The following is a 17,266-nucleotide window of genomic DNA, read 5'->3' as shown; positions in this document are numbered from 1 at the left end:
GCTCAGGGTTCTTTCATGAGGCTGTAGTCAAGCTGTTGGCTGGAGTAGCAGTCATCTGAATGCTGGAGGATATTAACTTCCAAGTTCACTTTCTGGGTGACTGGCAGGCCTCAGTTACTCAGAGCAGTTGGAGTAAGGACCTCAGGTCCTAGTCACATGGACCTCTCCACATGTTTGCCTGGATGTCCTGAAGACAAGGCAGCTGACTTCTAGACCTCTTATTTTTTTAATGCTAAATTTTAGGGCTCTAAACGTATTTCAAAATTATGCTTATTATGAACAAGCCAAATTGTGCAGTGTCTTTTTGCTGTTAAATTTGAAGTCATCAGATTCACAAATGGGGTGTTTTAAAAATTCAAAACACTTGAGTTTTCCTAAAATCTTTTTATAAAAGATGAAATCCTCTTCTGCCAGTAACTTCAGAATTTCTAGAAATTTTGCCTAAGTCAAAGGAAAATAAATGCCGTTTTTATTTTTTTACCTTGTCTTTAATTTAGAAATAATCTTAAACTCATTTCATCTCTATGAATTAGACTAGAGTTTATACTGAAAATTTTGGTGTTCACAAAGCATAAAGGAGTCTTTGGAAAGTATACCTAGGATTTTCTGGAGGTATTTGTTATGTAATATTTATACGAGAGAGAAGTTTTCTGAAAGCCCCAGTTTACTTAACAGTGGTCACTTATTTTATAATGGAAACATTCTTTGTTTTTTGTTTTTTTTTTAAAGTAGGCTCCAGGCCCAGCATGGAGCCCAATGCAGGGCTCAAATTCATAACCCTGAGATCAAGAGCTGAGCTGAGATTAAGAGAGAAGTTTAACCAGTGAGCCCCCCAGGCACCACTAATGGAAACATTTGGAATGGGTGTCCTTATGGGTCTGGTTCTGACAGTGTTAGAAACTGTTGCATATGGGGCTTTAGAAACTTGTCTTGAGCAGGCCAAGGAGGAAGAATTTGGAATTCTCAGTGGGATGGTCTCTTTCTAAATTGGAGGACATGTAAGAAAACCTGTACCTGACTTATGGTTCAGCATTCTACAGATTCCATGTCTAATATTTAAGTATTTGCTCTTTCTTTGTTGGCAGGTGAGATGTCCCATCATGATGTTCTGGATGCTGCGTCCCAAGGAATAAATGTCATCCTCTGTGAACATAGCAACACTGAACGAGGCTTTCTTTCTGATCTTCGAGATATGCTGGGTGCTCACTTGGAGAATAAGATTAATATTATCCTGTCAGAGACAGACAGGGACCCTCTTCATGTGGTATAAAGCATACAGGAATAACAGGATGACAGTCTGCAAATCGATTGCCTCCCAACTTGAATGCATAACATGAATCAGTGGAGTTAGAATCCTCCTGGAAGAATGTCTTAGAATGTACATTATTTCTGGTTTGTAAATCTGCTTCACCAAATGTTCTGTAGCTCATATGGTAAAAACCATAACATAACTACCATTCAAGAACAAGTATTCATTATAAGATGAATTAAGATGATTATACAATGTAAAGCATATATTCATTATAAACTCCAGGAGAGATCCACTGAAATCTGTTTACTTAACATTCTGGGTGAGTTGTTCAAGCAGTCTTCTCCTTAGCTTACTTATAGATGGGATGTGTCATTCTAGATCTCTCTGCCCTCGGTTAGTTTAACTTGAGATTGGAACACTTATTTCTAGGTAGTAGCCTCTAGGGGGTGATAACGTCTATCTCTATGTTCCCATTCTCAGATCACTAATCTTTCACCTAAATTTCAGAATCAGGATGAGGTTTTATGTTTTTTTTGTTTTTTAATATAGATCATTATTCATGACTATTGTTTTATTGCTTTTTAGGTAACTCACCTGGAATTTTATTAGTAATATTTTATTATCATGTTATGTTAATCACCATACGTTACATCATTAGTTTTTGATGTAGTGTTCCATGATTCATTGTTTACGTATAACACCCATGGAATTTTATTAGTAATATAAAAAGATGGTTAGCTTTTAGAATAATCCCAGTTATCATACAATATTAACTTTGTGCTAGGCATTCTCAGGTATGTTATAAACACTTTCAATCTTGAGAAACAAGAATATAGGTATTATGATTTCCATTTTACAGATGAGTAAACAAACAGGTTAAGGAGTTTGCCCAAGGCCACATGGCTAGGAAATGACGGGAGTTTGGACACAAACTCAGGTAGTCTGGCTCCAGAGTCTGTGTTCTTAACTACTTCTTAATGAACATTGACGAGAAACCTGATACAGGAGGTATGTAAGAAATCCTGAAGGAAAAAGAAATCCATTTTAGGTGGGATTTTCTCTGGGTGGTATGGGAGTTTTTTCTTTCGAATTCTTCTATATATATTTCCAGTTTTTCTGCTGAGATTTTTCCTTTGGTAATGACAAAAGCCAGTCTTTTAAAATACTGTCTAAGATGAGAAAGGAAAGAATTTTACTTCTTTTGTAGGACCCTTATCCTACCAGTCGTCTCCTGGAGGATTTGGGATCCTAACTTACAAATTATTCTTGGTGGTTCACCTGTAATATTGTGGATTCACCACAGAAATAACCAATAGGACCGAGCCTTAAGAAATGCCCCCAATTCGAGGGTTGGAGGAGGAGCCAGGAGAGGAGGTGGGAGAATCAGCAAAGCATCAGAAGCCAAGGAGAAAACTTTGATGAGGGATGGTCGACATCAAAGTCGAGCCAATGGGAGAGCAGACAGCTTTGAGAGACTCTTAGTGGCATTTGCCTCAGTCATTGCTTGTGTTCTATGTGCCGGGCCCATGGAGATGTGGGGAGAATAGGACAGAAGTTTGGATGATATTTAAGGGTTTATTGTAATTACCTATGCTAAAGATACGCAGAGGGCTTACAGGGAAGGTTTCCTGGGGCAAGGGGGTAGAATTCAGTCAAGAGGCACAGCTTGAACAAACGCTAAGTATAGAGAAACAGCACTTTTTCAGTGCATTGAAAAAGCCCAAGTAAGTCATCCATTATTGTCAGGGCAGAAAGCGGGAAGCAGGAATGATAATGGTCAGAGATGATGCTTAAGAAATAGCTTGGGGGCAGTGATGCTTAAACCTCTTTTTCCTTTGTGGCACACTGAAGTTAGCACATGATTTCACCTTTAACAGTTACTCATCCTGAAGGTTGTGGATTAAATTCCTTTTGTTAGAGTTTCGAAGGGATTTAATGGATCAAAGAATTTGTTTATGATTGGACATGCTTATTGCCAAATTGGTTTGTTGTTGTTAAAGAATGCCATTGTTACTACAATTTTTAAAGTTTTTTTACTGGCATGCTAGCGTTTCTAAATAACTAAAAATACCCCCAAATATGTCCTCTGTAGTTTTTTAAAAATAAAGTATCACCAAAGATGAATTCTTTATTTTCACTTGTCAAATTTTCTGAACTGATAACTTTAAGGTGTTGATTGTTTAGTTGTATATCTCATTGCTTTTCAAACTCAATGTGCAGAAGAATGTATGGAGATGTAGTTTAAAAAATGCAGACCGATTCAGATGCCCGAGTAGGGCCCCAGCACTTGTGTGTTCCCGAGGGAAAGCTGCTGCGGCTGCTGCCATTTCAAGGACCGCATGTTAGGCAGCAGAAGTGAAGGCGGTGACCTGAGTGTGCGGGCGGGCGCAAGGCCGAAGTGTGCTGCTGTGTCCCAAACTGTTAGAGCGTGTGCTGAGGAGCTTTCTGTTAACCTCACATTTAAAGTTCCCTTTTCCATAGCATCAGTTATTTCACACTTCTTTTCAGCATATTAAGAATACTGGAACTTTTAATGCTATTAACACCCCATAATATTTCTTCCTTCATATTCCTTACAACTCCTCTATCTAGCACAGAGCCGTCTGTGTAGGAAGTGTTCAACACACATGAATGAAAATGTTCTAACAGCAATTTGAAATACCAAAATGTAGGAGACTCTCCTAAGGGAGAAGTCAAGTAATTACAGAAAGCCCAAGAACAAAGTCATTTGCATAACACTTCTTTTTTTATTCCTCAGTTTTAGGAGCCACACAGTCTGGTAAGGCAGACCCTCCTGACTGTCATCTCTGATGGTTACTCAGGACTAAGCTGGAAGAGTCTTCCACCTCCTAGAATAAACATTCTGAACAATGCTACTGGCTCCACATTGAATTAGAGGGGAAAAAAGTAGACTTCTAAAGTAAGTTTTTTAAAAAAAGAGAGATAAGCAAAATCTATTAACCATTCCCTAAACTCACTCATCTTTTATATGAATGTTCATGTATTAAAATGACAAACATGCTAAGAAAGTCCGTTTCTACAGTATTACAAGAACTGATTTAGCACTCTCTGCATCAGGAATGCAGTGTTATGTCAACTTTTATAGGGTGCAAGAATGCCTGTTCGACATCCCCTGTGCCTTTTTTGGGCCTGTTTATTTGGCCATTTTATTTTTAAGATTTTATTTATTCATTTGTCAGAGAGAGCACAAGCAGGGGGAACAGCAGTCAGAGGGAGAAGCAGGCTCCCCGTGGAGCAGGGGCCCAATGCGGGGCTCGATCCCAGGACACCGAGATCATGACCTGAGCCGAAGGCAGACGCTTAACGACTCAGCCACCCAGGTCCCCCGATTTGGCCATTTTATTAAGAGCAGTCAGAAAAATCTTTCAAGGTTTTCAGTCTGTTCACTCTTGTCAGAAGCAAGTAACAGAAGTTGGGAGCCTTAGCAGTCAAGCTCTTTAACCGGTAAGAGTATAAGGAACATTGATACTGAAACAAGTTAATGAAGAATGTAGAATAATTAGCAGAATTACAGATCTTCAGATCTGTAAGATGCACTTATAAATTTTTGAAGGACTTAAAAATATTTTTAGTAAAAAACCAGTACTATAAAAAAGTGGTTCTATCCAAATTGGCTTTTTATTTATTAATAGACTGTTGACACATACTGCTTATTAGTAGTATGGACACAAAAATTATAAAAATAAACCAGTAGATATTTAAGGGCAAATGCAAAATTTGCATATTAGGTCATTAAAGATTTTATATACTTTTTTATACTACAAGTTATAAACTAGATATATTAAGCAAAAAAAGCAAGGTGCAAACGAGCACATATCATATGCTACCATTTGTGTTTTTAAAAGGAGATACAGACACATACCCTTCCGTGTGCATAGAATACCTCTGGAGGAATAAACTATCACTGGTTGCGTAAGGGACTGGATCGGTGAAGGGGAAGGAAACTCACTTTTTATTGAATATCCTTTGGTAACAAAAATTTTTAGAATCAAATTCATGTACTAGTTTTTTAAAGTATTTTGATTATATATGACTAAACCCTTATCCATGGATTTAACAAATTATATGCCACAAAGAGAAAAGACTTAAATTCTGAGCATTTTGGGAAACAGTTTCATGAAAGGGCTTTACAAGATAAAGTATGTACCGCATCAGCAGTTTCACTTATTACAGTGATATTTTATTGAAAAATTTCATTTCCAAGTATGAAATATTTTAGAGAGTATGTGAAGACTATAAGCTGACCAGTGGCCAAAGTTAGCCTTTTTCTCTTTCCTAAGGAAAAAGGCTCGTGTAAATATTTAGAGGGCTTGAAATTGTTACTTTAAGAAAAAAACTGAAAAAAACTCTCTTACAGTGAGTTTTGGGTCTACTTGATAGAGAAGTCAAGATTAAAATCAGCCATTAATATGCTACTCATAAGTAATTGAAGAAAAATGTCAATGCAAGAATAATTACATTTTTTTTTCCTGTTGTCTTGAAAACAATGCCTAAAATGTAATTCAGGACTGTGTTTCTGTAGCCTGGCTTCTTACTTGTGTCATGAAGGTGATGGCGCAGATGTTGGCTGTTCCAAGTGTCATGATTATTGTTCATGTGCTTTCTAAGGTGGGTATACACCCGATATGCTCATTATGCTTTTCCCACTATCCCAACTGAAGAGGGTCATTCCCTCTTCCCCCACCCCACCAGCATGGAGTCTAAATCCAAAAGGAGAAAGCTAGATCCCCTACTTTTCCCCAGTCTTACACACCATTTTTAAGCCTTTTAAGAACAGGAAGATGATCTGCCTTCTTTACACTCGTCAGCTCTGACAGAACAGCAAATAGATTTATGTGATGTCACTGTTTTTGTACTTCCATGCTCTGGAACAAACACATTTGCAATCAGCTCTGGGAGTGTTTAAAAGGCCCTCAAAAAATTAGGAATATCATCATCTCCAGTATAAAAGAATTCAAAAACATCCAGCTCCAAATAGTCCCTGAGCACACTGTTCATTCCAGCAAGAAGTCTCCAGAGAGGTAATGAATGAAAGGCACGTTTTCTCCAACTTGAGGACCGCTGCATAGTATAGAGATGGTACACCAGCCAGGCTAATCAAGGTTCTAACTGATGACATTCCTCCCCTCCCATCTTTAGTCTTATACACTGGAAGAGTCTAATGTTAGATGTAAACACAACACTTTAGACTAGAGGAGTGGCAGCTGGGGTAAACCCCTCCTTCCACAAAAGATTCAAGAGTAAAGGACAACTTCAAGACTCCTCTTCTTCCTTTTCCAGGAAATCACTCAGTGTTCCATTGTCCACAGGAATTAATAGATATTCCACTCCATCAGTTCCCTAAAAGAAGTGAGAATACCCTGGATGTTAGTCATTTGTAAAGCGATATAGGTGAGCCATTTATTATTTTATATAAATATAGAAATGTAAAGATTAAGGCAAAAGGGTATGTAGCGTTATCTATTTAAATACACTGAGTTTATAGTTAAATCACTTCATAGTAGAAAAGAAGACTAGAGAGTGAGTAGATCTCTCTACCCTCCTGCTCTTTCTAGAATCTTACCCTACTGATTTCTCTGTTCTTTTATCCAGGTATCTCCACCCCCCATACACCCCCCCCCCTTTAAAAAAGTAATCTCTAGGTGCCTGGGTGGCTCAGTTAAGCATCTGCCTTCTGCTCAGGTTGTGATCCCAGGGTCCTGAGCTCCCCGCTCAGTGGGAAGTCTGCTTGTCCCTCTGCCTCTGTCCTTCCCCCCTGCTCATGCTCTCTCTCAAATAAAATCTTTCTTTAAAAAAAAAATTTAAAAAGTAATCTCTACACCCAACATGGGCTGGAATTCACGACCCTGAGATCAACAGTCACATGCTCTACTGACTGAGCCAGCCAGGTGCTGCCCTTTTTAAATAACCCTCGCTAAACTCTCATTTCTATCACCCAACCTCTGTACCTTTCCAGAAGAGTTGTCAATAATTACTGGTGTCCGTTTCCTCACCTTTCACTCAACCCAGTCCAACCTAGCTACTACCACCATTATCATGTCATTAAAAGACCTTCTGTTTGGACCACCAAGGAATTCCTTACTCCTGAATCCAATACATATTTTCAGTTTTCATCTTTTTGGCCTCTTAGCAGAACCTGACACAGCTGACTGTTCTTTCTTAAAACATGCTTCACTTAGCTTCTATGACATCATATTCTGGTTTTCTTTCTGGCTGTCTGGCTATTTCTCCTGCCTCTACACGTTTATCTTCTACTTGGCCATTAATGTCACACTTCTAGGCTTAGTTCCTGGCCTTCTAATCTCTATCCCACCAATGCGTGGTTTTCGTTACAACCTAAATACACAGGGATTAATCTAGCTCTCGCTCAGATCTTTCCTCTGGTTTCTTTTCTTAGGAAACCTAGTTGCCTAGTTGACATCTCCATTTGGAAATCTCAAAAGAACCTCAAACAGAGTAAGTCCAAACACTACAATCAGGAACTCATGATCTGTCTCCCCAAAAATGTTTCTCATCCAGTGAGCTCACCATTTCTCTGGTTATGCAAGCCAGACACCAGAAATCATTCTTTTTTTTTTTTTTTTTTTTTTTAATTTTTTTTTTTTTTTAATATTTTATTTATTTGCGAGAGAGAGAATGAGAGACAGAGAGCATGAGAGGGAGGAGGGTCAGAGGGAGAAGCAGACTCCCTGCTGAGCAGGGAGCCTGATGTGGGACTCGATCCGGGGACTCCAGGATCATGACCTGAGCCGAAGGCAGTCGCTTAACCAACTGAGCCACCCAGGCGCCCACCAGAAATCATTCTTGACACTTTCCCTTGGTGCTCATATCCAATCTATCAATTCTTGTCAGTTTTGCCTCTCAAGTGTATCTGATCTCCAACCACTTTTCTGTCTTCATCCTAGTCAAGTTACCATCAGCTCTAACTACTACTCCTACTAACTATGACTACTAACACACCTCCCTAGCTGGTCTCTGTGCGTTGACATTTAGCAATCCCTACCCCACTCTGCTCCATTCCATTCTCCATACCAGAGTCAGAACAATTTTTTTTAATGACTTCCCTTAATTTTCAAATGAAGATTAAAATCCTTTCCTTGGCCTAAAAGTAGCATGTGGGCTAGCCTTTACGTCATTGTCTTTTCAGCCTCGTCTTGGGGCACACTGGCCTTTCAGTTTTTCTCTTTGACCAGTTATCATCTCCCAGTTTCCCTCTAGATCTCAGCTCAGTGGTCTGATCTGACTCTGACGTCTTTCAGAACCATGTGTCTTTCTGCTCATAGGACACCACAGTGTTAAAGCTTTACGTGTGTGTGATTATTTGACAAATGTCCATCTCCTCCATTAGACTTTAAGCTCTATCAGAAAGGAGTTAGGCTTTTGCTTACTACTATATCCTAATACTTAGTGCTCCATATAGACCCAATTAACGAATGTGATAGAAGGAAGAGGGGGAAAAAGGAATAGAATTATTTGACTCCTATTTCTAATGGCCTATTACTCTTGAACTAGAACTCTTTAAGTTTTCTGCTTTGAAGCTGAGTACTTCTACTTTATCTCTTTCTACAGAACTCAAATGGCACACCGCCTAAATGGATCCTTGTGGCCCATCATGGAACCTGCATTTTATTATCAAAGTTGAGTCAAAGGCATACGTGTCCTTAAGTAAACAAGAGATAAGGTAATCCTAGCATATAATGCTGTAATAGCAAAACTCTCACCTTCTTTGTCCTTATAAGCTTGTGGTCCCTAAATTCCGTTAACTGGGCCCGAAGTGTCAGATCACTATTGACCAGGAATGCCTCTCGACACTGTTGGTAAAAATCTTGAAAAGAAAATCCTAGAGAGTTCAAAAGGAGATGTGAACATAAGTCAGCATTTAAGACATGACCCCACATATGGGTACCCATACCAAAGAACATAAGCTATTGCCATAGTATGTCAAAGCAGTCAGTCAGTATTGATTAAAAAAAAAAAGAAGGTACCTCTGGAAGAAGCAAAACTAGAGAACACTTAAGTATTATATGCTGTGGCTTACATCTTAAAGGGAACTGACTGGTTGAAAGCAGTCATCTGTGACCAAGTAAAACAAATCTTGTGGACAGCTTTAAACAGCATGAATAAAGTTGACTTTTAAAGAAGGAACTAGTAAGTCAAGAGAGCTGCACGATTATTAAAATCTTTGTCTAAATTAACACATTTTTACCTAAGGGGAAGAAAATCTGCTAAGATGCCCAGCATATGAAATATATGTAATTGGTAGACACATATCCACATTCCATTACCATAGGAAATGTAAAAACAGGCCAGATGTGTCTTTGGGCGTGCACTGGCAAACGGCCTGTTAAGCAGTGTCTCTGGGGGGCTTCTTGAAAATGTGTCATGTGGCAGACAAACTGATCCCAGAGCAAACCATGTATCTGCTCCTGTGAAACACTGCAGTGCTATTCCTAGATTCCAGAAAAAGGAATTTATGGGGGGAAACAAAAGTCACACACGATTTAATATCATAAATACCAATGTAAGAAGGGTTATCCTGGTTATCCAGCTGATACTTTATTAGTAGCCTGAAAATCCCCCTAAGGAAAAAAACAAAACAGGAATTCAAATCCAGAACGTTAACATCAAAAGACAACAGTAAAATAGACAAAGATAATGTGAAATACTTGGTTTAAACCATATGTATTTTCTTCTGTTCCTTTCTCCAGGGAACATCCTATCCTGGCCTACTTAAAAAGAAGCTTTTTAAAATTTCCTTTTAAGGAAAATCTAGTTTTTTTTTTTTTAAGGCTACAGGTTGTTCAAGTTAGAAAATATGGAATATATAATAAAATGTACAGAGGAAAATATTAATGTCATAACCCTAAAATAACAGCCACTAACATTTGATGTGGAAATATTTGTGTGCTGCCTTTGCAAATCTTTGTCAATGAAGCAAGGTGGAAACACATAAATTCATGCATTTATATATAGTATACACTATTTTACATCTCACCTTTCACTTACTTTCCTATATCATTAAAAAGTCTTCCTAAATTTTTAATGGCTGCCCACCTATCATGTACCACAAACTTACCATTGCCCTACTCATTTTGGATGTTTATATTACTTCCAATTTTAATTGTTAAAAATCCCTCCACACTAAATTGTACATAAATATTCTTACATATCAATTTTGACAGAAGTGTACAAAGTGGATTAGGGCTGAAAGCATCTCACCCACACTAAGATTTCCAGAAGTCCTTTGGTGTGGCAAAAACTTTAAACCTTTACATTTACATTTTTAAGATAATCTAGAAAATAAGCACTATAAGCATATTTGGATCATCTGAATGGCCACATTATAACTAGATACTGCCAGTGACTCCACAGCTAAAGGTTGGTTAAAGTTTTTGATCACATTCATACCAAATAAAGACTAAATGATGTTGGCGTTTGCAGAATGAAACAAAATTGCAGTTAAAAAAAAAAAAAAAGCAGTGGAGGCTAGTACACAGACATTTAGGGTATGCCAAACTAAAAACTACTTGCTTTAGAGCACTGCGAGTCATCTTTAATGTTGAGAGTACTTATGTTGCATAGATTCCCAACGCTATACACAGCAACTTGCACTAGTCCATTAACAGTAAGCACAGAAAGACTGAATGAGACTTTTTCAGTTGCAATTCCATAGAAACTTTGATTAGTCATTTAATGCACATTTCAATATTAATGCAATGCTAATCTTCAGGTATACAAAGCAGCTTTATAGAGTAAAAATTCATCATTAAAATGTGAAAAGTATTGTACCATCTTAACTAGAAGTGCCATTGCTCTTGGGAGAAAAAGACTTTGCTAGTCTCACCTCCTTCTTTAAGAAACTGCATTTTGTGTCAAATTTAAAACACAAGAAAAATCATCTGTTTGGATTAATTTATAGGTCTAATACATCCTAATTTGGGAGGAGTTGCTACCTTTATAATATTCAGTCCACTCATCCAAGAACACAGTATTTTTCTTCATCTTTTCAAATTTTAATTATTCTCAACAGGGCTTGTTGTTGTTAAACGCTTCATCTTGTTAAAAATTGTTCTAGAGGGGCGCCTGGGTGGCTCAGTCGTTAAGCATCTGCCTTCGGCTCAGGTCATGATCCCAGGGTCATGGGATCGAGCCCCACATCGGGCTCCCTGCTCTGCAGGAAGCCTGCTTCTCCCTCTCCTGCTCCCCCTGCTTGTGTTCCCTCTCTCGCTGTGTCTCTGTCAAATAAATAAATAAAATCTTAAAAAAAAAAAATTGTTCTAGAATTCTGTGCTTTGGCAGGGGGAATCTGCTACTCAAAGCCTTTTTCAACAGGTTAATTAATTGTACCCTTTATGTTTTGCCAGTTTATGCTGTATCCAGCTTTTCTTAGCTTTTATTAATTCAGATATGCCTCTTGGTGAGGCTGCTGAAAGGCTTCACTGGAGAGATTACACAGAGATGTTTAAAAGCAAGAGCTTGGGAGCCAGGCAGATTTGGATCAAAATCTCTGTGCCCTTTGCTATCTACCTTAGAGTGGTTGTGAGGATGAAAGGAGTTATTTCATGTAAAAGGTCCCATGTTTATATGACAGTGTTCAATATATAATTAAAAATAACCATCAGATTTAAGTAAAATTCATCAAAATTATTTTTCCTCCACAATGACCACTATCTTGAGATGCTCTTATTTAGAAATATAAAAATTAAGGAAAAAAAAAAATGCTGACACTATTGTTAAGGAGTCTGGCTATTGCATAACCCAGTACCGGCAACTCCTTTTTACTCTTTCTCTTAATCCTGCAAACTAAGTAGAGACTTTAGAATTGCCATTAAAAGCTACTCACGAATATCATAAAATGTAGAGTTTTTTAAAAAAGAAACTATAGTTTTCATTCTTACCTTGCATTAGGGGTAAGGCTTCGTAAGACATGAGTTAGGGAACTAAGTGGTAATGATCCAGATTGTTTAACCAGAAGAGAATTCTCATAGGAGGTTTCTTCAGTATAAGGACTATATGTAGTAGTTTCATACCAGAGCCAGTTATAAAGACTCTGCTTTGCATGATCCCACACTATAGCATATGATTAAAGAAAACAGGAGTTACTAATTAGTCATATTGTGGTGTTACTAGATTCCACTCTAGGAAAGAAAGTGTTAAAAAATGAATCCTGAAAATTTTTCATTTTTGCCATTTCCCCATCCATATCAGTACCTCACAATCTAATTGTCAATCAACCTCTGAATCTTTATTTGTATATTAAATACAATTTAAAATAAGTAAGTGCTACCAAGGCATAGGGATTATCACAAAGTCTCAGAATTAAATGCATAAAATAAATGTTGCAATACCACAAAGAGTGGAAAGAGACCAAAATAATAGTTGGGTTTATTCTCCTTCATGAAACTTCAGGTGTAAAACACCCCCTTTACAATATGAATTTTTATTTCCAAGAAATGTTCTGAATCAGATTGAGGACACTTTTATTTTTAGCAATCTGTGACTTTATGCATGCAACAAAAAAAGTGTACTGAGAAACAATAAAAATGTTGCGATTTACAACATTAAGACATTTTTAAAAACTGGTATCCTGAGAAAGAAAAATGGTAATACTTACTGAGAGGAGCATTGAGGTGATCGATAGATGCTATAAGATATATGTTACGTAAAGATGACAATTGTCCAATAATTTGCTGACTTTTGTCTCCTCTCAACATTTGGCTATCCAAATTGTGGATGAGAAGGAAGAGTTCTAAAGAAGAATCTAAAAGGAAAGACAATTCAATTATTATTTACAGGGAATATTTGTAAAGTCCTTACCACACACAATGCCTGTGTATTAAAAGATGTGTCAAAGAATAGTATGGGACAAAGTAACTATTGCATAGAGGTATGTAATTTATTTGAGAAGATATCAGCCTCTCAAAAGAGGCAAAAGATTATTAAAGTCTTAAGGAAATTCACTGAAAATCAGTAAGGACTGGATGTTGAATGGTTAGCACGTGAATCATACCATAAAGCAGTTTCTTTTTTTTTTTTTTTTTTAAAGATTTTATTTATTTATTTGACAGAGACACAGCGAGAGAGGGAACACAAGCAGGGGGAGTGGGAGAGGGAGAAGCAGGCTTCCCGCTGAGCAGGGAGCCCAATGCGGGGCCCGATCCCAGAACCCTGGGATCGTGACCTGAGCCGAAGGCAGACGCTTAACGACTGAGCCACCCAGGCGCCCCAGCAGTTTCAATAAGGCACAGGAAATAAGGGAAGATGCATTTTGGGTTGGAAGTAAATCTAGACATGTTGCATTGCAGCGCAGGAGTGGAGAGGGGACACACACCCCAAAAGTTCTCACTAGGCATTAAGAGAGAAAACCCTGATTATCACAAAAGCCAAAGAAAACAAAAGAAGGGAGGGGTGGAATTTAGGATATTGCTCAAGGCATCAGGAAACTCAGAGAAGTAAAAAATGTCTTAAAGGTCAATGAAGGCAGAATTTGGAGGATGGGGCTGTCAAAACCATTAAATACTTGCAGAGATCAAGATAAACAAAGGATGAGTCAAGGCCACCTGTGTTTAGTAAGAAAATTACAGGTGATCTTCAAGCATATAGTTCAGGTAGCACAGAAGTAAGAAATTAAGGAAATAGGTAAAAAGTAGAAAGCAGGATATGTCTTCAAAAACTCTGAAATCACTGAACTAGGAAAATAGAAGTACAGAAGAGCAGTAGAATCAGGTAAACCTTTTTTTATGATGGAAGAAGTCCTATACATGTTCAAAAGCCATTGATAAGTCTCTCTCGAGTTGTTAAGAAATAGGACATAATGGAGGATGAGCCTTTTAGACTAAATTTCTCTACCACTGGGGTTAGAGGGACAAGAGAGACAACACAGCAACAAAGATTCTGACAACATTTTGAAAGTCTAGAAGCCACCATAATCATCAGTATTTAAATTATATATAAACATTTCTATTTTATAGTTGAATTATACTTAAATGTTGACATATTTACATCATGTGCATTATACTATGTATTTAATTATGAATTGTGTAGTTATATTCAAATTATATACCCATATGCAAATGTATATAATTACAATTTATATAATTACAAGTATGTTTTATATAAATATATAAAATAGGCATTATATATGAATATATACATATAAAATGACTTAGGCACCTATTTTCATGAGCATATAAACAATATCAAAATTCTCCATCAGATTATTACTGTAGGTTCCATGCCCAGCGTGGAGCCTCAGATAGGGCTTGAACTCACCACCCTGAGATCAAGACCTGAGCTGATACCAAGAGTCAGACACTTAACTGTCTGAGCCACCCAGGCATCCCACTCCTTTTAATTCTTAAGTGACTAGGGGTGCCTGGGTGGCTCAGTCGGTTAAGCATCTGCCTTCAGCTCAGGTCATGATCCTGGGGTCCTGGGATGGAGTCCTGCATCGGGCTCCTTGCTCAGCAGGGAGTCTGTTTCTCCCTTTCACTCGCCCCTGTGGCTCGCTCGCTCTCAAATAAACAAAATCTTAAAAAAAAAAAACTCTTTAGTGACTGTCAACTGTTGGACCCTAAATAATCTTATTTTTAATTTTCTGAAATGCTCACATAGCTAAAACATTCACACCAAAAGAGTAACAAAAATGGGGTGCCTGGGTGGCTCAGTTGGTTAAGTTGACTGCCTTTGGCTCAGGTCATGATCCCAGGGTCCTGGGATCGAGTCCCACATCGGGCTCCCCCTGCTCTGTGGGGAGCCTGGTTCTCCCTCTCCCTCTGCCTGCCAGTCCCCCAGCTCTCTCTGTCAAATGAATAAATAAAATCTTTAAATGTTTTTTTCCATTCCACAGATTTTAGTGTATGAAACTATTCAAATGCAATGATACTCCAATTAGAGAGATAAAAATGTTTTATAAAAATATTAAACAATATAAAAATACCAGAGATGCACCTATCACCTGGGGGCATTTCACATGGGCCAAGTAAAACCTGAAAACTATTCTGAAATAATAGGCTTTTGGTTATACAAATTCAAGGTAGTATGAGCAATTCTTTCCTGTTAGGTGTAAGTGAAGTTCACAGAAAAACTTCATGGAAAAAGAAAGGACAAATTATTTCAGAGAAATCTAAATTAGCTTTTAGATAAGTGTTACTGAAATAATCCACATTTTTGTATACAATAATACAGATCTTCCTTGGTTTTAGATGGGGATATGTCCCAATAAATCCATCCTAACTTGAAAATATAAGTCGAAAATGCATTTAATACATTCAACCTACCAAACATCATAGCTTAGCCTAGCCCACCTTAAATGTACTCAGAATGCTTATGTTAGCCAACAGTTGGGCAAAAACACAAAGCCTATTTTAGAATAGTGTTGAATGTCCCATGTAATTTATTGAATACTGAAATTTAAAAAGAATGGTTGTATGGGTACAGAACAGTTGTAAGTTTATTGGTTATTTACTTTCATGCTCATGAGGCTGACCGGGAGCCGTGGCTCTCTGTCACTGCCCCACTGCCCAGCATCACAAGAAGAGCATGGTACCACATATCACTAGCCCAGGAAAAGATCAAAATTCGAAGTATGATTTCTAGTGAATGCATATTGCTTTTGCACCATCATAAAGTCAAAAAATGGTAAGTCAATCCATTTTAAGTTGGGGACCATCTACCTGTACATGAATAAGCAGAAGTGCACGCTTAGCTTCACCCTAAAACTAGAGCATCTACTTCATGTTACCTTCTTTAAATTTGTTTACTATCCAGTCTAGCTGATCCAATACACTGCGGAAAGTACCCATATGATCGAGGACTTCTTCTGTTATAGAATTCAGGATCTATATCATAAAAGTGCAAGAGGTACATCAATTACTACTTATTCTGTCATATAGGATAAATACAACTAACAAATCAATCCTTTTTTATAAGTTAAAAATGCATTTAGATTTCCCATCAAGTCTGAAAAACCACTTAAAAAATTCTACTGGTACTTAAGTATATCTAATTCATTTTTTGGCATAAGTTATAGCTAAAATGAAACATGGAAGAACAGCAAAGATGTATAGATAAGAGGGTAGCAAAATACCACCCCCCACCAATATGGGAAACATGAGAAAACCATAGATCTATCAAAGGAAACAGGATACAAACACTTTTCAAAAGGAATTAAAGACACTTTTAAAAAGGAATACTGCAGTGGTTAATATCCAGCACCAAAAGGTTTAGTTTTCAAATGATGAAAAGACATGAGCATTTGCACTGAAATGATCTATAATAAATGCATTATAAAACTACAAACTATTACTTATATTATTACTTTTAGAGTACCAAAGTGACATAAAAGCATAATAAAACTGAGTTTTCCATAATCCTGTCTTTCAGAGAAGTACTGTTGGTATTTGGGATAGTAAACAAAACTAACATTTCTCTAAGATTTAATACATTTATCAGTTACAAAGTAGGAAATTCAGAGATGAAGATTCAAAGCTAGAACGCTGAGTCCAAACATATGTTCTTAAGCACTATGCAATCCTACTAAAGGCTAAAAAAATTTGAATGTTCCAGAATGAGAAGTAGCATCCTCATTAATGTAGGGGTATGGATTGGCAGGGATATAATGTTGCTCCTTTTAATGTTTTTGAAACTTACTGATTTCACACTTATTCCAGGAAAGAAGCCGTTGATGACAATGTGAATGGAATCTTGCAGCACAGTGGTTCGAAACCTTTCTAGTAAATCTCTCTTAGAACCCAAACCATAAAGCACAATGTTGAACCCCAGGCTGTTAGGAAAGATAGCATTCATGAAGTTAAAGTTTGGTACCTCTTACTTTTTTATAATCAACTAGTTTCTTTAAGTTGATAAAGAATATGGAAAGGACTAAGATGACCAAGTAACTACATTGATTCCCAGCTTATACACAGTAGAAGCACAGTTTTATTATCTGTACACCAAACTTCAGTTCCAACTTCAGTAGCTTTCTTTCCAGCT

General features: G+C 37.4%; 2 protein-coding genes across 16 annotated transcripts in view; one reads left to right on the top strand and one right to left on the bottom strand.

The window, feature by feature from the left end:
* The window catches only part of NIF3L1 (NGG1 interacting factor 3 like 1), a 42,012-nt gene extending 38,649 nt beyond the window's left edge, over positions 1–3,363 (top strand). For all 7 annotated transcript variants that reach the window (XM_032405003.1, XM_032404982.1, XM_032404966.1 and 4 more), the window contains exon 7: positions 1,086–3,363. In XM_032405003.1, coding sequence (XP_032260894.1) covers positions 1,086–1,270 — 185 coding nt within the window. In that variant the 3' untranslated portion in view covers positions 1,271–3,363. The remainder of the gene's footprint in view (positions 1–1,085) is intronic.
* Positions 3,364–4,577: 1,214 nt separating this feature from the next.
* Positions 4,578–17,266, bottom strand: part of ORC2 (origin recognition complex subunit 2) — a 43,781-nt gene continuing 31,092 nt past the window's right edge. For all 9 annotated transcript variants that reach the window (XM_032404881.1, XM_032404892.1, XM_032404935.1 and 6 more), the window contains 7 exons: positions 16,925–17,057; positions 16,017–16,113; positions 12,888–13,034; positions 12,172–12,343; positions 9,791–9,852; positions 8,995–9,113; positions 4,578–6,613 (listed from right to left, as the gene is read on the bottom strand). In XM_032404881.1, the coding sequence (XP_032260772.1) occupies positions 6,527–6,613; positions 8,995–9,113; positions 9,791–9,852; positions 12,172–12,343; positions 12,888–13,034; positions 16,017–16,113; positions 16,925–17,057 (817 nt within the window). In that variant the 3' untranslated portion in view covers positions 4,578–6,526. The remainder of the gene's footprint in view (positions 6,614–8,994; positions 9,114–9,790; positions 9,853–12,171; positions 12,344–12,887; positions 13,035–16,016; positions 16,114–16,924; positions 17,058–17,266) is intronic.

This window comes from Phoca vitulina, unplaced genomic scaffold, assembly GCF_004348235.1.
Source record: "Phoca vitulina isolate PV1807 unplaced genomic scaffold, GSC_HSeal_1.0 scaffold1, whole genome shotgun sequence".
NCBI classification, from domain to species: domain Eukaryota; kingdom Metazoa; phylum Chordata; class Mammalia; order Carnivora; family Phocidae; genus Phoca; species Phoca vitulina.
The sequence above is the reverse complement of the archived record's forward strand: the minus strand, read 5'-3'. Positions and strand labels throughout refer to the sequence as shown.